This window comes from Bubalus kerabau, chromosome 20, assembly GCF_029407905.1.
Source record: "Bubalus kerabau isolate K-KA32 ecotype Philippines breed swamp buffalo chromosome 20, PCC_UOA_SB_1v2, whole genome shotgun sequence".
NCBI classification, from domain to species: Eukaryota; Metazoa; Chordata; class Mammalia; order Artiodactyla; family Bovidae; genus Bubalus; species Bubalus kerabau.
In genome coordinates this window covers 3,257,258-3,279,413 of record NC_073643.1, presented here as the reverse complement: position 1 = coordinate 3,279,413, position 22,156 = coordinate 3,257,258, and the positions used below count along the sequence as shown (strand labels likewise).

Below are 22,156 nucleotides of genomic sequence, written 5' to 3'. Positions count from 1 at the left end.
AGATTTCGATGTTTAGTATCATGTCATCTCCAAGTGACAGTTTTACTGCTTCCTTTTCAATTTGGGTTCTTTTTGCTTCTTTTTATTATCTGATTGCTGTGGCTGGGATTTCAATGTTATACTGAATAAAAGGGACAAGATTGGGCATCCTTGTCTTATCCCTGATCTTAGAGGAAATGCTTTTAGTTTTCCACTGTATAGTAGGATGCTAGCTGTGGGCTTATCATATATGACCTTTATTATGATGAGGTATGTTCCCTCTATACCCACTTTGTGGACAGTTTTTATTATAAATGGATATTGAATTTCCCCCCAAACTTTTTCTGTATCTATTGAGTTGATCATATGATTTTTATTCTTCAGCTTTTTTTTTTTTTTTAAAGGTAGAGCTGTTTTGCAATATGGTGATAGTTTCTGGCATACAGCAAGGTGATTCAGTTTTTGTATGTGTGTGTGTGTGTGTATATATATATATATATATATGTTATTCTTTATCAGATTCTATTTCACTATAAGTTATTCTAAGGTATTAAATATCGTTCCCTCTGCTATAAGTAAGTCCTGGTTGTTTTTCTGTTTTATATACAGTAGTGTATTTCTGTTCATCCCAAACTCCTAATTTATCCCTTTCCCCTTTGGTTGCCATAAGTTTGTTTTCTGTGTCTATGAGACAGTTTTGTAAATGAGTTCATCTGTGTCACATTTTTTAGAGTCCACATGTAAGTGATATAATGTGATATGTGTCTTTCTGTGTCTGACTTACTTCACTTAGTATGATGATCTCTGGGTTCATTCTTGTTGTTGCAAATTGCAGCCTTTTATTCTTTTTTATTTCTGAGTAATATTTCATACACACTGTGTCTTCTTTATCCACTCATCTGTTGATGAACACTTAGGCTGCTTCCATGTCTTGGCTATTGTAAATAGCACTACTATGAACATAGGGGTGCATGTATCTTTTCAAATTAGAGTTGTCTTTGTATATATGCCCAGGAGTGGGATCATATGGCAACTCTCTTTATAAAAGTGTTTTGAGGAGCTTCCTAACTATTCTCTAAAGTAGCTGCATGAATTTACATTCCCACCAACAGTGTATGAGGATTCCCTTTTCTCCATATCCTCTCTAGCACTTATTATTTACAGACTTTTGAAGATGGCCATTCTGACTGGTGTAAAGTGATACCTCATTGTAGTTTTGATTTGCATTTTTAAAATAATAAGCAATATTGGGCATCATTTCATGTGTCTTTTGGCCATCTGTATGTCTTTTTTGGAGAAATGTCAGTTTAGGTCTGCCCATTTTTGATTGGGTTGTTGTTTTGTTATTGGTCTATATGACTTATTTGTATATTTTGGAAATTATTTTCTTGTCTGTTATATCATTTGCAAATATTTTCTCTCAGTCTATAGGCAGTGGCACCCCACTCCAGTACTCTTGCCTGGAAAATCCCATGGATGGAGGAGCCTGGTGGGCTGCAGTCCATGGGGTCACTAAGAGTTGGACATGACTGAGTGACTTCACTTTCACTTTTCACTTTCATGCATTGGCGAAGGAAATGGTAACCCACTCCAGTGTTCTTGCCTGGAGAATCCAGGGACAGCAGAGCCTGGTGGGCTGCCGTCTATGGGATCACACAGAGTCGGACATGATTGAAGTGACTTAGCAGCAGCAGCATAGGTTGTCCTTTTGTTTCTTTTGGTGTAAAAGCTTATGTTTAATTAGGTCCCATTTGAATATTTTTGCTTTTATTTCTTTTGCCTTAAGAGACATATCCAAAAAATATTGGTACAATTTATGTCATAGTGTTCTGCTGTGTTATCTTCTGGGGGTTTTATGGTGTCGTGTCTTATAATTAAGTCTTTAAGCCATTTTGACTTTATTACTGTTTGCAGTTTGAGGGTGTGTTCTAAGTTCATTTAGTTACATGTAGCTATTCAGCTTTCCCAACACAACTTTCTTTTCTCTGTTTTATTTTCTTGCCTCCTTTGTTGAAGATTAATTGACCAAAGTATGTGGGTTTATTTCTGAGTTCACTTTTGTTCCATTGATCTTTATGTCTTTACCATACTGTTTTGTTTGCTGTAACTTTGTAGTATTGTCTGTAGGCTAGGAGGTTATGTCTCACGCTTTCTTCTTTTTAACTCAAGATTACTTTGGCAATTCTGGGTCTTTTTGTAGTTCCATATAATTTTTAAGATAATTTGTTTTAGTTCTGTGAAAAACGTCATGGGTAATTTGATAGAGATTGCATGAAATTTGTGGATTGCTTTGGGTAGTATGGCCATCCTAACAATATTAATTCTTATAATCCAAGATCATGCAACATCTTCCCATCTCTTTGAATCATCTTCAATTTCCTTTATCAATGTTTTACAGTTTTGAGTGTATAAGTCTTTCACCTGCTTGGTCAGGTTTATCCATAAATTTTTTTTTTTTGGCACAATTTAAAAAGAGATTAAAAAAAGACTGTCTTTTGTTGATATTCTACTGTTAGTGAAAAGAAATGCAACCAATTTCTGTATGTTAATCTTGTACCCTAATAACTTGCTGAATTCATTTATCAGTTCTAGGAATTTTTGTGTGGAATTTTTAGGGTTTTCTGTAGATAGCGTCATATTATCTGCATTAATGACAGTTTTACTTCTTTCTTTCCGATTTGGATGCCTTTAATTCCTTTGTCTTGTCTGACTGCTGTGGCATTTCATATGTTGAATAGAAGTCATGAGAGTGGTTATCCTTGTTCCCTGAATTTAGTGGAAAGGCTTTCAACTTTTCACCATTGAATATCATGTTGACTGTAAGCTTTTATTATGCTGAATTACGTTACCTCTATTGAGTCGGGACATGGGTTGAGAAAGCTCTGGGAGTTGGTGATGGACAGGGAAGCCTGGCTTGCTGTAGTCCATGGGGCTGCAAAGAGTTGGATATGACTTAGTGACTGAATGGAACTGATTTTTACCTCTATATCCACTTTGGTCAAACTATTTTTCATGAATGGATGTTGAATTTTATCAAAGGTTTTTTTTGTTTGTTTTAAAAAATTAATTAATTTATTTAATTAGAGGCTATGTTACAATATTGTAGTGGTTTTTGCCATACATTGACATGAATCAGCCATGGGTGTACATGTGTTCCCCATCCTGAACCCCCCTCCCACTTCCCTCCCCATCCTGTCCCTCAGAGTTATCCCAGTGCACCAGCCTTGAGCACCCTGTCTCATGCATCAAACCTGGACTGGTGATCTATTTCACATATAATAATATACATGTTTCAATGCTATTCTCTCAAATCATCCCACCCTCGCCTTCTCCCACAGAGTCCAAAAGACTGTTCTATACATCTGTCTCTTTGGCTGTCTTGCATATAGGGTCATTGTTACCATCTTTATAACTTTCATATATATGTGTTAATATACTGTATTGGTGTTTTTCTTTCTGGCTTACTTCACTCTGTATAATAGGCTCCAGTTTCATCTACCTCATTAGAACTGATTCAAATGCATTCTTTTTAATGGCTGAGTAATGTTCCATTGTATATATGTACCACAGCTTTCTTATCCATTCATCTGTTGATGAACATCTAGGTTACTTCCATGTCCTGGCTATTGTAAACAATGCTGCGATGAACATTGGGGTACACGTGTCTCTTTCAATTCTGGTTTCCTCAGTGTGTATGCCCAGCAGTGGGATTGCTGGGTCATATGGCAGTTCTATTCCCAGTTTTTAAAGGAATCTCCACATTGTTCTCCATAGTGGCTGTACTAGTTTGCATTCCCACCAACAGTGTAAGAGGGTTCTCTTTTCTTCACACCCTCTCCAGCATTTATTGTTTGTAGACTTTTGGATCGCAGCCATTCTGACTGGCATGAGATGGTACCTCATTGTAGTTTTGATTTGCATTTCTCTGATAATGAGTGATGTTTATCAAAGGTTTTTACTGCATCTATGGGGCTTCCCAGGTGGTGCTAGTGGTAAAGAACTCACTGCCAATGCAGGAGACACAAGAGACGTGGGTTTGATCCCTGGGTCAGGAAGATCCCCTGGAGGAGGACATGGCAACCCACTCCAGTATTCTTGCCTGGGAAATCCCATGGACAGAGGAGCCTGGTGGGCTACAGTCCATAGCATCACAAAGAGCTGGAGATGACTAAACAACTTAACATGCATGCATGTTGAAATGATTGTGTTTTTTTTTTTTCAATTTCAAAAGAAAATTTCAAAAATTTTCTTTTGTTGATATGGTGTACCATATTGATGATTTGCGTATGTGGAACCATCTTTGAGACCCTGGGGTGAATCCAGCTTGATCATGGTGTATGAAAAGGGATTTTTATGTGTTGTTGTATTTGCTTTGCTAATATTTTGTTGAGGATTTTTGCATTTATATTAATCAAAGATATTGGCCTATAATTTTCTTTTTTTTGGCAGTGTCTGTTTTTATTATCAGTGTTAAAGTGACTTCATAGAGTAACCTTGTGAGTGTTCCCTTCTTTTCAATCTTTTAAAAAATTTTAATTAATGTATTTCTTTTTGGCAGCACTGAGATTTTGTTACAGTGCATAGGCTCTTTGTTGCTGCACAGGGCTTTCTCTAGCTGTAGCAAGCAGGGATTACTTTCTAGTTGCAGTGCATAAGTATCTCATTGTGGCAGCTTCTCTTGTTGCAGAGCATGGGCAGGGTGCTAAAATCAGAAATGAAACAGACAAACACCACAGAAATACAATCATAAGATATTTCTATAAACAACTATAAGCCAATATAATGGACAATGAAGAAAAAATGGACAAATTCCAAGGAATGCAGAAACTCCCAAGACTGAATCAGGAAAAAGCAGAAATATTAATAGAACAATTACCAGCAATGAAATTAAAATAGCAATAAAAAGTCCAACAAGCAAAAAGTCCAGGTCTGGATGCTTCACAGGTGAACTCTACCATTTTTTAAAAAAAGTTTAACACCTATCTTTCACAAACTGTTCAAAAAAATTTCAGAGGAAGAAGTGCTTCTAAACACATTTTTTAAGGCCAGTATCACACTAATACCAAAGCCAGACAAAGATATAATTAAAAAGATTACTTACCAATATCACTGATAAACATAAATGCTAAAATCCTCAACAAAATATTAGCAAATCATATTCAACAATGCATTCAACGTATCATATATCTTCATCAAGTGGGATTCATTTCCAGGATGCAGAAATGGTTCAATATCCACAAATCAATCACTGTGAAGCACCACATTAACAAACTGAAGAGCTCACCAAGAAGAAAAGACAGTGGACCACCCCCCCCCCCAAAAAAAAGAAATGAAAGTAAAGAAGTAACAACCAATTCCACAGAAATACAGAAAAAATAGACAGAAAGAAACAATGTGATGAACAATTATATGCCAACAAATTGGACAATCCAGAAGAAATGGAGAAGTTTTTAGATACAGCCTGTCAAAACTGAATCAAGAAGAAATGGATAATTTGAACAGACCAATCACTGGAAGTGAAATAGACTGACTTTTAAGTTGTTTTCTTTTTTTGTCTTTATTTCATTTATTTCAGCTTTGATCTTTATGTTTTCTTTCCTTCTACCAACTTTTTTCTTATTTTTCCTTTTCAAATTCCTCTAGGCGTAGGGTTGTTGTTGTTTTTTTGAGATTTTATTTTTGTTTCCTAAGTTAGGCTTCAATTTGTTGCTCAGTCATGTCTGACTCTTTGCGACTCTATGGAAGACTCTAGGCTACTTTGTCCATCACCAACTCCAGGAACTTACTCAAACTCATGTCCATTGAGTCCGTGATGCCATCCAACCATCTCATCCTCTGTCATCCCCTTCCTCCTCCTGCCTTCAATCTTTCCCAGCATCAGGGTCTTTTCCAATGAGTCAGTTCTTTGAATCAGGTGGCCAAAGTACTGGAGCTTCAGCATCAGTCCTTCCGATGAATCTTCATGACTGATTTCCTTTAGAATGGACTGGCTGGATCTCCTTGCAGTCCAAGGGACTCTCAAGAGTCTTCTCCAATACCACAGTTCACAAGCATCAATTCTTTGGTGCTCAGTTTTCTTTATAGTCCAACTCTCACATCCATACATGACTACTGGAAAAACTGTAGCTTTGACTAGATGGACCTTTGTCAGCAAAGTAATGTCTCTGCTTTTTAATATGCTGTCTAGGTTGATCATAACTTTCCTTGCAAGGAGCAAGTGTCTTTTAATTTCATGGCTATAGTCACCATCTGGTAGGCTTGTTTTACTATAAATTTTAGCCTTCAAAGTACTTTTCTTGTATCTCATAGACTTTTGAGTTGTGTTTCATTTTCATTTGTCTACAAATATTTTTTGATTTCCTCCTTGATTTTTTTCAGTAATCCATTGGTTGTTTAGTAACATGCTGTTTAGCCTTTATTTGTTTGTGTTCTGACAGTTTCTTTTCCTTGTAGTTGATTCTAATCTCATAGTGTTATGGTCAGAAAATACCCTTGCTATGATTTCATTGTTCTTAAATTTACTCAGACATATTTTGTATCCTAATAAGAGATCCATCCTTGAGAATGTTCTTTGCACACTTGAAAGGAATGTGTAATTTTCTGCTTTTGGGTAGAGTGTTTTGTGTATATCTATTAAGTCTGTATGGTCTATTGTCAGAGAAGGCAATGGCAACCCACTCCAGTACTCTTGCCTGGAAAATCCCATGGTCTATTATGTCATTTAAGGCCAATGTTTCCTTTTTGGCTTTCTGTCTGGATGATCTCTCCATTGATGTAAGTAGAGTGTTAAAGTCACCTACTATTATTCTTTTACTATCATTTTCTTTAGTTATGTTGTTAATATTTGCTTTGTGTATTTAGGTGTTTATGTTGGATACATACATATTTACAGTTGTTATATCTTCTAATTGACCTCAAAATCCTTCTTTGTCTCTTTACAGTCTTTGTTTTAAATTCTATTTTATCTAATACAAGTATTGCTACTCCGGCTTTCTTTTCACTTCCATGTTTCATGGAATAACTTTTTCATCAGCTCACTTTGTCTTTGTGTATCTTTAGACTTGAAGTTAGTGTCCCATAGGCAGCACAGTTAGTGTCTTGTAGACAGCATAGTGAGCGTCTTGTAAGCACCATATATGTATATTTTGCCTTTTCATCCATTCAGCCACTCTATATCTTCTGATTAGAGCATTTAGTCCATGTACATTTAAAGTAATTATTGATGGATCTATTCAGTTCAGTTCAGTTGTTCAGTCATGTCCAACTCTTTCTGACCCCATGGACTGCAGCATGCCAGGTCTCCCTGTCCATCATCAACTCTTGGAGTTTACTCAAACTCATGTCCATTGAGTCCATGATGCCATACAACCACCTCTCATCCTCTGTCATCCCCTTCCTCCTGCCTTCAGTCTTTCCCAGCATCAGGGTCTTTTCCAGTGAGTCAGTTCTTCTCATCAGGTGGCCAAAATATTGGAGTTTAAGCTTCAACATCAGTCCTTCCAATGAATATTCAGGACTGATTTCCTTTAGGATGGACTGGTTGGCTCTCCTTGCAGTCCAAGGGACTCTCAAGAGTCTTCTCCAACACCACAGTTCAAAAGCATTGATTCTTTGGCGCTCAGCTTTCTTTATAGTCCAACTCTCACATCCATAAATGACTACTGGAAAAACCATAGCCTTGACTAGATGGACCTTTGTTGACAAAGTAATGTCTCTGCTTTTTAATATGCTGTCTAGGTTGGGCATAACTTTTCTTCCAAGGAGTAAGCATCTTTTAATTTCATGGCTGCAGTCACCATCTGCAGTGATTTTGGAGCCCAAGAAAATAAAGTTTGTCACTGTTTCCACTGATTCCACATCTATTTGCCATGAAGTGATGGGACCAGATGCCATGATCTTAGTTTTCTGTATGTTGAGTTTTAAGCAAACTTTTTCACTCTTTTCTTTCACTTTCATCAAGAGACTCTTTAGTTCTTAATCATCCTACTTAGTTCTTAATCATCCTACTATCTGTGTTCATGGTTAGTTTACTACCTTTACTGTTTATTTGTCTTTACCAGTGAGTCTTTTCCCTTTTTAGTTGTGGCCTTTTTTCTTTTACTTGGAGAAGTTCCTTTAACATTTCTTGTGAAGCTGCTTTGGTGGTGCTGAACTCTGAGCTTTTGCTTGTCTCTAAAACTCTTTATGTCCGCCAAATCTGAATGAGAATTTTGCCAGGTAGAATATTTTTGGTTGTAAGTTTTCCCTTTCATTACTTTTAACTATATAATGCCACACCCTTCTGGCCTGCAGTTTCTGCTAAAAAGCCAGCTGATGGCCTTATGAGAGTTCCCTTGTATGTAACTTCTTGCCTTTTCTTTTTATTGCTTTTAATGTTCTTTCTTTATCTTTAACTTTTGCCATTTTAATTACAGTGTGTCTTGTTGTGGTCGTCTCTGGGTCAGTCCTCCCTGGGACTCTCTGTGCTTCCTGAACCTGAATACCTATTTCCTTTCCCAGGTTCGGGGACTTTTTCAAATATGTTCTCTGCCTCTTTCTCTCTCTTCTTCTTCTGGGACCCCTGTACTCTATCATGTGAATATTAATGTGTTTGATGTTATCACAGATGTCTCTCAAACTATCCTCACTCTTTGTTTTTTCTCTCCAGCTTCAGTGATTTACACTAGTCTGCCTTCCAGCTCGCTGATCTGTTCCTCTGTACCATCCAATCTACCATTGATTCCTTTTGGTGTGTGTGTGTGTGTGTGTGTGTGTGTGTGTGTGTTTTTTTGATCTGTTATTGTATTCTTTATGTCTGTTTTGTTCTTTATATTTTCCAGCTCTGCTAAAAATTCAGACTTCTCACTCTATTTGTCCAATCTTTTCTGGACCTCTTTGGCCATTTTCACCATCAAACATTACCTGAACTCTATGGGGTAGATTACTTCTCTCAACTCCATTTAATTCTTCTTTTGGGGTTTAATATTATTTCTTCACTGAGAGCATGTTCCTCTGTCACCTCATTTTGCCTGATTTTCTGTTTTTGTTTCTATGTATTTAGTAGGTTTGTTATGTTTCCTGACTTTGGAGAAATGGCCTTTTGTGGGAAACATCCTATATGTTCCAGCATCACACTCCCCTCTGTCAACAGAGCTATGCGCTCCAGAGTTGCCCCCTATGTGAGCTGTATGAGTCCTTCTTTTGTGGCAGACTATGTGAGTGGTCTTGTAGGTATGGCTGGTCCGTGGTCTAGTTGGTTGACATATGCAGAGGTTGTCAGCTACTGGTTGTTGGAGCCAGATCATGGTGTAGCTGACTGTTGAGCCCCTGGAGGTGCCTTGGTTAGTGATGGCCTGCAGATGGTGGAGCTGTGTTCTGGAGTGGGGGGTTATGGGGCCAGCATCCCCATATCTAGTGTTGGTCTGCTATTGGGTAAGCCTGATTTCTGGTGCACCTGGCTGTGAGTTCTGAAGTTTCCCAAAGTTGTTGCTGGCCCACTGTGAGCGGGGCTGGATTCCAGGGTAGCTGACTGAAGTGCTCAAGATTTCTCAGAATTGGTTTTGGTCTGCTGATGGATGGGGCCCAGGCCCAGAAGGTCTTAGGGCTGATGTAGGCCTGCTGATGGATTGGCTGAGTCCTGACAAGGCAGGCTGCAGGGTTACAGTGGTTGTGGTGGTGGTGTCTGCCACTAGTTGGTGGGACCAAATCACAGGGTCACTGACTGGAGGACCTCAGGGACCCTGGTCCAGTGCTTGCACACTGGTGTATGGGGCTGATTCCTGGGCTCGCTGGTGGTCAGGGCCTTATCCAGTGGCAGCTGTGGGCTCAGGGGCTCTTATGGAAGCCAGGCTTCTAGTGAGTGGGGCTATGTCCTCTCTTGATTATCTGATTGACCTGAGGCTGCCCAGTACTGGTGCCTACAAACTGACGGGCACTGGTACTGGGAAGGGACTGGGGTGGGACTGGTTTCTGGTGGATGGTAAGCTGGAGGGAGGATTCCACAGTGGTGCTTGCAGTACTAGATTGAGTTCCCCCAAATGGCTGCCACCCGTGTCTATGTCTCCAAGGGAGTTCTACTTGAGCCTCCTCCTCTAGGAGACTTTCCAAGATCAACAGATAGGCCTGATCCAGGTTACTTTCAAGTTATTGCTTCTGCCCTGGGTCCTGCAATGTGTGAAATTTTGCATTTGTCCTATGATAGTGGAATCTCTGTGTCCTAAAGTCTCTGATTCTCCTGAAAGTGAGTGCAGCTGACCTTCAAAAGCAAATGTTCTGGGGGCTCATTTTCTGGTGTATGATGCCTGGGCTGGGGAGCCTGGTTTGGGGCATGGACCCATTGCTCTTTGGTGAAAATCTCTAAATTATAATTATCTTCCTGCTTGTGGGTCACTCACACAGGGGTATGGTCTTGACTTATTGTGCCTCCACCTATCCTGTCTCATTGTGGTTTCTTCTTTATATCTTTAGTTGTAGAAGGTATTTTCTATTAGATTTCAATTTTTCTCATCAGTAGTTGCTCTGTAAGTACTTGCCATTTTGGTGTGCCCATGGGAAGATGTTAGCTCAAGGTCTTTCTAATCCTCTCCCTTGGCCTCTTATTTCCATAATTTACTCCTTAGTGCTGTATTTTCTTTCACCAGATTGCACAGGCCTTTGCTCCTGAGTGTTTTGCTGCTTCTATTCTTTGTTTTCCAATGGTAGCAAACCCACTTTGTTTTGTATGGGTTCATTATGGACTGAATGAATTCTATAAAATTTACATAGGTAGAACTACTGACACCACTTCAGCACAAATATTTATAATGATATTCTAGTCATTTTAATATATATTCTAATGAACTTTAAGTCCTGCAGGAGGAGGGAAAGAAGCGGGTATTTCAAACTGACTTTCTCCTTCAGGAAACCTTTGAGAAGGCAAGCTTGAGTAGCAGCAGCAGTGGAGCAGGAAGCCTGAAAAGTGAACTTTCAGAAATCACAGACCTCCCTGCTGAAGGCTTCCAGGCACCATGTGGTAAGGATGAAGACCGGACTTGTGATGGACTCTTATCAGATGATAACTTCAATTTGGAAAATATTGAGAAAGGTATTTCTAGTGAAGAGGTTACAACATGAATACACTCTTGATTCCTTTGTGTTTCAAGGTTCATTTGCTTTTTATTTTTATTAATGTGCAGATCTATATTCAGAGCTTGATGATGAATTGGACATTTCGGATAACTTTAGCAGCTCCAGCTCAAGCCCTTTGAAGGAATCGACATTCAGTAAGCTTTCTTGCCAACTTGTGGATTCCGGCGGGTAGAGGTCTGGGAATTGTACTCGGGAGTCAAGCGGCTGTCATCGCCTACATAAATGAACGGGTTGTTTCCCCGGTGCAGTGCTAATTAGGACAGGTGTGTCACTGACGGAGTGCAAGGGCCACCTGGCGCTGTGGCTTTCCATTGCCTCCTGTCAAACGAACAGTTTAATTGTTTCTTCCAGCAAATACAGATTCTAACTAGGGAGTGGAGATAGCTTATTTGGAAACATACTAACTAACTACAGGAGTAATGGAAGTGACCTTTTGTGAGTCTCTTGATCAGAGGTTAGAAACCCAGAGAAGAAATTAGTCTTGCTGTAGACTAAGTTTTGTACAGTTTTACTTACATTAATATAAAGGGATATATTTTCCTTAAAACACTAAAGTTAAATAAATGTTATAATTATTTAGAATTATGAAAAACACCATGCAGATTCAGTAAATATGTTAATCTTTACTCTTAATTTGAAACAGTAAAAAAAAAATAGACTGGGGCTTGGGAAAGTAAAGATATATTTAGATACAATTTAAAGAACCTTCTCTATAGAAACATAGGATTCAAGTCACTAAACAAATCTGAAATTGAAATAAAACACCAGTTAAAATAGAAAATTGACAGAAAAGAATAACTCTATTTTTAAATTAATTTATTTTTTATTGAAGGATAATTGCTTTATAGAATTTGGCTGTGTTCTGTCAAACCTCAGCATGAACCAGCCATAAGTATACACACATCCCCTCCCTTTTGAACCTCCCTCCCATCTCCCGCCCCATCCCACCCCTCTAGGTTGACACAGAGCCCCAGTTTGAGTTTCCTGACTCTTTTAAAAGAGTAAGTTGATGGAATATTAAATAGGATAGATAGAAATACTCTGAAATAAATTGTAAATAATCCATTCTCAAAGACTATACTATGAACATTTCATAAAAGACAGTTTAAAATAGTGTCTCTAAGGATCAGAGTAGAACTCTAAGGATTTTGCTTCATACTTGTCTCTTTTCAAAATTAAATGGTCCATCAAAGTGGATTATAAATGTTCCATTTTCTGGGGCAATGTCAAATTCCAACACTCTGTTCTGTTTTCCATATAAATTCCTGCCCTGTCTGCTAAATAAAATGTCTTGATTTGTGATTGAGAAAACATGAATATTATGTAGGAAAGATATTTGTGCATTTAAACATATGTAGCAGATTCTAGAAGCAGTTAATTACTAACTGAGGTGAATTTTGAGATGATGGGATATTGTGTATCCACAGTAACAAGGATGGGGAGGGTCAGTGGGAAAGTGAGGAAGGAAAAGCTGGACCCTTACACTTGCATGTGGTTACTCTAGCTCTCTTGGCAAGGGATTTAGGATGATGATGATACAGATGTTTTATGTGCTTTATTAGCAATTAATAATGGAGTTTCTTTGTTTAGCACTTTTTCTTTGAGAAAGGACCCTTAAACCTGTTAATAAACAGTAATTTGCAACATTATATTTTAGCTGATAGTATCATAAATGAAAACAGTCTTTATAGTAGGTGCAATTGGTTAGATATTTTAAAACGGGCAAATAAGTGAATAAATAAATGATTTGCAGCAGGAAAATGTGAAGTTATTTTTTATTTTCTTGTTTCAGGCACTTTAAAAAGAAGTTTTAGTGCTTCAGGAGGAGAAAGACAATCCCAAACTAGGTATGTAGACACTGAGTCCCTAGAAACATTTTTAGACTCTGCAGAGCTGTTTTGGTGGCTAAATTGATACCCAATAGCAGAAGTTACCATGGACATGTGGTACCAGAGACTGTGGGAGCCCACTCGCCCAGAACTGTTTTGCATTTCACCAAGGACCATGCTGGGAAGAGCATTAACCTTGGACGTGGATTTCAGTCTGGCTTTGCAATCCTCAGCCACTCAGTTAGTCTCCCTGAGCTCAGGGGTGGCCCAGGGTTGTAGGGCTTCATGAGATTATCTGGGGCTGTGGCTCCCTATCCCTTATTTTTCTACATCCCTGGGGTATAGATGCCTATGGCAGATGTAGCAGGTGTAGACCACGTCACACCCAAGTCTCAGCCAGCAGGAGGGGGAAGGGATGCAGAGACACAGCCTTCCTTTTATGGATGTGACCCAGATGTTGTGTTCTTCCCTTCTGCTCACAGATCAGTGAGCTGGGGAGAATCTAGCTACAGGGGAGAACGAGCATATTTGGGGAATTCCATTTTTAAAAAAAGAAATCATTATTTTGTAATGACTAGCACTTTCTACAATATTTGTCTCTTGGGCTAAGAACTGAAATGAAGCTCTTTGATATGGCTTTTTGTAAGTTCTTGGTAACCTTCATGAGAAGAGTTCAGTGAACTTGGGTGAGGCTGGTGGGAGCAGAAGCCTGACTGTGGTGGTTTCAGAGGTTACAGAAGCAGAGACAAAGAGAAACTGAAGAAAGTAGTGAGCTGGCAGTGAGGTGATGGGAATGTTTGATGGGAAAGGGCCTTCTAGAATCAGGGTGGCTGAAGGGTGAGTGGACTGAGGAGAAGCAGCTGATGGAGAGGGGAAATTGTAGCTGGTTCCCAGTCTCAGAGTGGCATGGACCTGAGGACAGCCCTGGAAAAGAGGAAAGGGAAGCTTTTGTGTGTGTCTGGAGAAAGAGAGGCAAAGATAAATTTAAGCTGGAGTGGCAGAGGAGAGGGATGTACTTGGTAGTTTCTGCTTATTAGATGATGTTCCAACTCACTGTGGAGGATCTTTTAGTCAAAAGAATGTGATCGGCTGGGGAGAGCTGGCATCGAGATGGCAGGGAGCTGAGCAGGGACAGGCAGGGGGCTGTCGACAGTGCTGGGTCAGGAAGTGCTGGCCAGGTCATGTGTGAGTGGCTGTGCTTTACCAGGCAGGCTTTGTGGGCACAGGAAATAAAAGACGACTTGGGCTGACTTATGTTCATTAGAAAGCTTTCAAGGACTCACATAATTATGGAAAGCACAGAATGAACCTATGAAGGGACAGAGGCCAGGTCAGCCCCTGAAGTCTGTGGAGGAGGCACTCCTGGAAGATTACCAAGGCTCTAATGCAGGCCTGAATGAGCCCCCAGCTTATTTGCTCTGTCTGCATGTCACCTCTCTAAGGATCCAGTGTCCTGCAGGGGAGTCGGGTTGGCCTGATTCCCTGCTGTGGGAGGGGCTGAGCCACTTCACTGGCAGCCCCTCCAGGTCCCTCATGGGCCACATTGTTTAGTCAAAGATACAACATCACACACATCTTTTCCAAGTGAGGGTCAAGAAGGTTAAGCTAAAGTCTATTTATTTCCTAAGTCTTTTCTGGTGTTGCTAGTAACACGGTCCCATCACTTCATGGCAAATAGATGGGGAAACAATGGAAACACTGACAGACTTTATTTTCTTGGGCTCCAAAATCACTGCAGATGGTGACTGCAGCCATGAAATTAAAAGACACTTGCTCCTTGGAAGAAAAGTTATGACCAACCTAGACAGCATATTAAAAAGCAGAGACATTACTTTGCCAAAAAAGGTCTGTCTAGTCAAAGCTATGGTTTTTCTCAGTAGTCATGTATGGATGTGAGAGTTGGACCATAAAGCTGAGCACCGAAGAAATGATGCTTTTGAGCTGTGGTATTGGAGAAGACTCTTGAGACTCCCTTGGACTTCAAGGAGATCCAACCAGTCCATCCTAAAGGAGATCAGTCCTGAATATTCATTGGAGGGACTGATGCTGAAGCTGAAGCTCCAATACTTTGGCCACCTGATGTGAAGAACTGACTCATTGGAAAAGACCCTCATGCTGGGCAAGATTGAAGGCAGGAGGATAAGGGGATGACAGAGGATGAGATGGTTGGATGGCATCACCAACTTGATGGACATGAAACTGAGCAATCTCCAGGAGTTGGTGATGGATAGGGATGCCTGCAGTCCATGGGGTCACAAAGAGTCGGACACAACTGAGCGACTGAACTGAACTGATGACTTATATTATGAAATACATCATCAAAAGTCTTTTTCTTTTTTATTGGACACTTTACTCAGTGATACAAAGTTGCATAAATATATAGAAAAGATGCAAAACAAGTATTTTAGTACAAAAATAAATGATCACATATGGGTGTCTTCCCCAATTAGAAGAATATTATTTTGGGATGGAAATTTTCAAACAACTGTTTTTAGGAATCTCAGCATTGCCAAATAAATATAGTCCTTTTTCCTGAAAGGATTCATAGAAAAATTATCAGTTGAAGTGTAGCTCTTCAAAAACAAAGGAAACATATGTATTAGAGCTTGAAATACTTTTTTTTTTAATTTTATTTTTTATTTTATTTTATTTTTAAACTTTACATAATTGTATTAGTTTTGCCAAATATCAAAATGAATCCGCCACAGGTATACATGTGTTCCCCATCCTGAACCCTCCTCCCTCCTCCCTCCCCATTCCATCCCTCTGGGTCGTCCTAGTGCACCAGCCCCAAGCATCCAGTATTGTGCAACGAACCTGGACTGGCAACTCGTTTCATACATGATATTTTACATGTTTCAATGCCATTCTCCCAAATCTTCCCACCCTCAGATGGCTAACAAACACATGAAAAGAAGCTCAACATCACTCATTATCAGAGAAATGCAAATCAAAACCACTATGAGGTACCATTTCACACCAGTCAGAATGGCTACAATCCAAAAGTCTACAAGTATTAAATGCTGGAGAGGGTGTGGAGAAAAGGGAACCCTCTTACACTGTTGGTGGGAATGCAAACTAGTACAGCCACTATGGAGAACAGTGTGGAGATTCCTTAAAAATTGAAATACTTTTTATTTGTTTGTTTTTTGAAATGCTTTTTTAAAACTAGTCATTATCTAAATATTTACATCAAATTGCATAAACTAGAATCAACAGAAAGAAGCAGTCCAATTGGAATCTCATTTAAAGTGGGATATTGCAGAGTGGGCTTTAACTTGGGGCTAATGACCAAGTTAATAGGTGGAAAACAGAAGATGGCCCAGACCTTGAGGTTGAATTAGCAGAAGCAGTCATAAGTAAATAGGTGATTAGGGTCTGAGCTAAAATAACATGTGCAAGACTGTGCCATGTATGGGACTGTGTGACATGCCATTGGGGGTCACAAGCTGATTTAAGGCAAACCCTCTTCTCTCAAGAGAAACTTCCCTGGTGGCTCAGAGGTTAAAGCATCTGCCTCCAGTGTGGGAGACCTGGGTTCAATCCCTGGGTTGGGAAGATCCCCTGGGGAAGGAAATGGCAACCCACTCCAGTATTCTTGCCTGGAGAATCCCATGGACGGAGGAGCCTGGTAGGCTACGGTCCATGGGGTTGCAAAGAGTTGGACACGACTGGGTGACTTCACTTTCACTTTTACTTTCTTCTCTCAAGGGCTTCCCTGGTGGCTCAGCTGGTAAAGAATCTGCCCGCAATGCGGGAGAACTGGATTGGAAAGATCCCCTGGAGAAGGGAAACACTACCCACTCCAGTATTCTGGCCTGGAGAATTCCATGGACTGTATAGTCCATGGGGTTGCAAAGAGTTGGATATGACTGAGCTACTTTCACTTCACCTTGCTTCACTCTTCTCTCAAGGAACTCATATTGGAGGGGGCACAAAAGTAGACTTGAGAAGGAAATAAATAACAAAAGACAGCTTGTGATTAATACCAAATAAGAGAAGAGAAAATTAATGGCTTTTTTGTACTTCCTTCCAGGTATTCCCTTTAATTCTATGAATTAAAGGGAGGCAACTCTAAAATATATTTATAATTATTTAAAAGCATTAAATAAGGTGAAAGTTACTTGCAATCTAATGTTTAGAGTTATCCTGAGTTTCTTGGTTTATTAACATTAACCGTAAACCCCTCCTGCAAAGTGTTTAAAAGCTAAATGAAAAGTTAGAATCTAAAATAAGATAGCAGAGTTACAAAATATAATAAAAATCAATTTAAAATAAAGCCTGCAGATATTTTTGGCTGCTTTGTGCCATGTGTTAATTAGTAAGACCGTTAAAATGAGACCCTGGGCAGCTCTACCAGGAGCTCCTTTCTGGCTCCTAGAAAAAGGGTCCCAATGAGAAAGAGTCACAGAGAGGTACATGCTTGATTTGAGCATGGTGTTCAGAGTTTAGAATTCAGACTTGGACCTGGCTTCATGGTGCACAGAGAAAGCTTAAGCATAAACTCTCAACTTTGGTCATCTCAGATATCAAGGGCTAAGTTGAAGCTAATTGCCTCTAAAGATCATTGATACCTCCCCAGTAACTTGACACAGACTTTCATGAGCAGTTGGGCCAATCAAATGGATAATACATCAGCAAAGGAAACTAGGAAGGGCAGCTCCTGCCTCCTGAGAGAAGAATTCTCAAGGCTAGTGAAAGGAAACATGATATTATCAATGAAAGGCACCCTGGTGTTGTGACCCAAGATGTCATCAGATGATACATTTTTCAGGAATGTAATTAGTGGCAAGACCCAGAGTCTCCAACTCCTAGAAGTCAATGGTCTTTTTATGCTCTCTTTAGCAGAAGTCACTTGAAGCCAGAAAGTAATTCATTTGGGTTCTTTTCCTTGCCAAACTCCTCCCATATTTCAGCTCTCCATCCCCAAATCAACAAAAATCCTAAAAGCCAAACTTAGAGCTGAGATACTGGGTCAGTGGAGAGTGTCCCATTTCTTGGCTCTAGAAATGCAGTCTTTCAGTCATTTGCAGCAGAGGTCCATCTCCAGATCTCCATGACCAGGTCTCCAGATTCTAAATCTCCCCGACCAAGATGTCACCTGGCTGAGGCTCTCCTGGACCCCTAGAAGACCTGGCAATGTCAGCATGGCATTTTTCATATTATTAAGGTAGCGCATGGGGAATCTCTTGTTGCTACACATTTCCCAGCAAACTACAAGTATATTCACTTAAAATAATTTGCTTTTAGTTATGCCTTTGGTTTACTAGAATAGAGATTTGATTTTACATCTTTGCTCTTTGCATGTAATCAGAGAGTCATAAATAAAGAGTGTCACTTGGGATACTCCTCCAGATAGTTGCTAATCTGAGTGGTCACCAAGTAGTTGCTTTAACTGCAATCACTCATACTCTCTCAAGGGCTCGCTAGTTAGCTGTTCTGAAGATACAGAACCATAAGATTCTGGCTTACATTTAAGTTCTATTTGATAAGTAACAAAAGGCAAATTCAAATTACCTTAATGGTTTATTTTTATATATTGGTTTAAGTGAATGCACAGTCTTGTGATGGTCTATTTGAATAATTTTTCTTGAATGAGAACGTAAGAAATTATTTTGTTTTAAAAGCTTCAGTGAGGTATAATTCACACATTACTTTGTGTGATATAGGGCTTGGCCTATACCAGCATCTGTCTGGATTTTATAGTCTTAGTTGATATATTTACTGGTGGTTCTAATTCAAGTCATAATATTTTATTTCAGTTTACAGATAAATTGTCCTGTATAACTTGGTAATATACACAGGTCCATACAGTCAAGTACTAGTAAACTATGGTCATTGAATTATGACCTTCTACAAAATTCATTGATTAATCAATTAATATTTATTATTTTGTGCTGGCACATACCAGACTATGCCTAGTCCATCTTTGCATTCCTCAGGGCACAGTTTATTGCACATAGGTACCAGTCCACAAATACTTGTCAGTTAATAGATGAATGACTGTTATCTTAGCACAAATTCTGTATCTCTGTCTATAATTGGACTAAAACCTCACCTCCTGGCTTGAACCTACAGCCTTTGCCATAGTCAACAGCTTAAACCCTTTTTAAAGATCCTGCTGCTTAGGCAATAAGATTTTTCCATGTACATGTATATTCTGTTGCCAAGGCAACAGAGTATATTTGGCAGGCTAGTTTCAGACATTAAATGTTTGCAGTATCAGAGATACCTGTGGTTCACAGCCTCTTCGATGAATCAATGTATGCATAATTGTATTCAAGGATGTGTGCCTGATTCTAGTCTTTGTGTATAGAGATGATTGGAAATGTTTGTGACCATCCAGTATCATACACGTGACTGGAAAGAACTTGTGTGATCTCAGGACCTAGGAATGTTGCCTCCATAGAGCAAAAGTCTTGATTATTTTGACTTAAAGCTATAGAGGATAGAGACTCCCGCTACTTTTTCATAATCCAGTTTCTAATAATCCAGATCTAGTTTCACTTAAATTGATTAAATACTATTGATCACTGCTTGCTGCTGTTAACCTGGCCTAGTAGCTGATGCCACAATCAAGCAGTCTTACCAGAACAATTTGTTGTCAGTTGTTGTTGTTGCTCAGTCGCTCAGTTGTGTCCCGTTCTTTGTGATCACATGGTCTGCAGCACTCCAGGCTTTCCTGTCCTTCACTATCTCCCAGAGTTTGCTTAAACTCATGTCCATTGAGTTGATGATGCCATCCGACCATCTCATCTTCTGTCACCACTTTCTCTCCTGCCCTCAAGCTTTCCCAGCATCAGGGTCTTTTCCAATGAGTCACCTCTTTGCATCAGGTGGCCAAAGGACTAGAGCTTCAACTTCAGCATCAATCCTTCCAATGAATATTGAATTCCTTTAGGATTGACAAGTTTGATCTCCTTGCTGTCCAAGGGACTCTCAAGAGTCTTCTCCAGCACCACCATTCAGAAGTATCAATTCTTAGCATTCTTTATGGTGTAACTCTCACATCGATACATGACTACTGGAAAAACCATAGCTTTGACTATCCAGACCTATATTGGCAAAGTGATATGTCAGCTTTTTAATAGTCTATCTAGATTTGTCATAGCTTTTCATCCAAGGAGTAAGCATCTTAATCTCATGGCTATAGTCACCATCTGCAGTAATTTTTGAGCCCAAGAAAATAAAATCTGTCACTGTTTCCATTGTTTCCCCATCTATTTGCTGTGAAGTGATGGGACTGGACGCCATGATCTTCATTTTTAGAGTGTTGAGCTTTAAGCCAGCTCTTTTACTTTCCTCTTTCACCCTCATCAAGAGGCTTTTTAGTTCCTTTCTGCCACCGGAGTGGTGTCATCTGTGTATGTGAGGTTATTGATATTTCTCCCAGCAATCTTGATTACACTTGTGGCTCGTGCAGCCTGGCATTTTGCATGATATACTCTTTGTTCCGGAGAAGGCGATGGCACCCCACTCCACGACTCTTGCCTGGAAAATCCTGTGGGTGGAGGAGCCTGGTAGGCTGCAGTCCATGAGGTTGCTAAGAGTCGGATAGGACTGAGCGACTTCACTTTCACTTTTCACTTTCATGCATTGGAGAAGGAAATGGCAACCCACTCCAGTGTTCTTGCCTGGAGAATCCCAGGGACTGTGGAGCCTGATGGGCTGCCGTCTATGGGGTTGCACAGAGTCAGACACGACTGAAGCGACTTAGCAACAGTAGCAACTCTTTATTTAGGGCTTCCCAGGTGGCTCAGTGGGTAAAGAATCTGCCTGCAATGAAGGAGACACAGGCAAAAGTGAGTTTGATACCTGGGATCTGGAAGATCCCCTGGAGGAAGGCATGGCAACCCACTCCAGTATTCTTGCCTGCAGAATCCCATGGACAGAGTAGCCTGGTGAGCTGCAGTCCATAGGGTAGCAAAGAGTTGAACACAACTGAACTGACTGAACACGCACACTCGCACACACTCTGTATATAAATTAAATAAGCAGGGTGACAGTATACAGCCAGCCTTGACAGACTCGTTTCTCAGTTTGGAACCAGTCCATTTTTCCATGTCCAGTTCTCAATGTTGCTTCCTGACCTGCATACAGGTTTCTCAGGAGGCAGGTAAGGTGGTCTGGTATTCACATTTCTTTAAGAATTTTCCACAGTTTGTTGTGATTCACACAATCAAAGGCTTTAGCATAGTGAATGAAGCAGAAGTAGATTTTTTTTCCTGGAATTCTCTTGCTTTTTCTATGTTCCAACAAATGTTGGCAATTTGTTGTCAGTAAAATCATTCTATTCCTTTTCTATGACAGTTCTAAAATTCCCTGGCTTATTAGTTCCTAGCTATTATTGGAGTACAAGTGGAGAGCCACAGTACCACCATGCCACCTTCCAGCAGTGATACCAACTCCATTAACATTACAGGTCAACAAAAAGCCCTTAATGAGCAGGAGAAAGCATCCATACCTAACGTCACTTGTTCACACAGGGTATGTTTATGACATCACTGCCTGAAAGACACTTTCAAGATGTAAAATGCTAGTGAGCTTAGATGGTGTGGTTGCATCATCTTAATGTTGTAAGCCAGGCTTCTCATTTCATCATAAGGTCAAATATTTCTTCTATCAGCATTAAATTGTAGTGACTACTTTTCATAGTTGAATTAAATGATGTGATGCAATGCATGTGAAAATGTTTCCTCAGTCCAGAGATACAGTTAAAATAATTTGATGAGGTATAAAATTCTAGACTCCATCTCCTTCATGACCAGCATGCCTCTGACAAAATAATCATCTAAATAATTTACCTCACACTTGCATTTAGCAGTGAAAACTTGATTTAGAAAATTACAAAGGTAATGCCTCCAATTGCCATCTTACCTGTAGTGGTCAGGTAAAGTGTAAGTTGTCGGCTATTACTCATATTCAGTGCTTCAGTTTCTGTTTTGGCTTATGAATTCCACATGAAAAATTTGGTTTATGAATATACACCAGATCTGAAGAGAGCTGAAAAGACCTTTCAGAATTTTTAAAAACCTTCCATTTCTCTGAAATTGTTTTATCACTCTGAAATGTTATTGATAAATTCCCATTTCAAAAGACACAAGCTTCATTATGATAAACCTTTTCACCACAAAACATTTCTGGAATGTTTTCTTTTTTTTTTTAATATAAATTTATTTGTTTTAATTGGAGGTTAATTACTTTACAATATTGTATTGGTTTTACCATACATCAACATGAAA

At 39.5% G+C, this 22,156-nt stretch overlaps 1 protein-coding gene across 1 annotated transcript in view; it reads left to right on the top strand.

The window, feature by feature from the left end:
• The window catches only part of LOC129635040 (serine/threonine-protein kinase Nek10-like), a 123,224-nt gene that overhangs the window by 27,740 nt on the left and 73,328 nt on the right, over positions 1 to 22,156 (top strand). Inside the window, exons 5-7 of the mRNA XM_055557629.1 lie at positions 10,858 to 11,041; positions 11,133 to 11,219; positions 12,878 to 12,932. Coding sequence (XP_055413604.1) covers positions 10,858 to 11,041; positions 11,133 to 11,219; positions 12,878 to 12,932 — 326 coding nt within the window. The remainder of the gene's footprint in view (positions 1 to 10,857; positions 11,042 to 11,132; positions 11,220 to 12,877; positions 12,933 to 22,156) is intronic.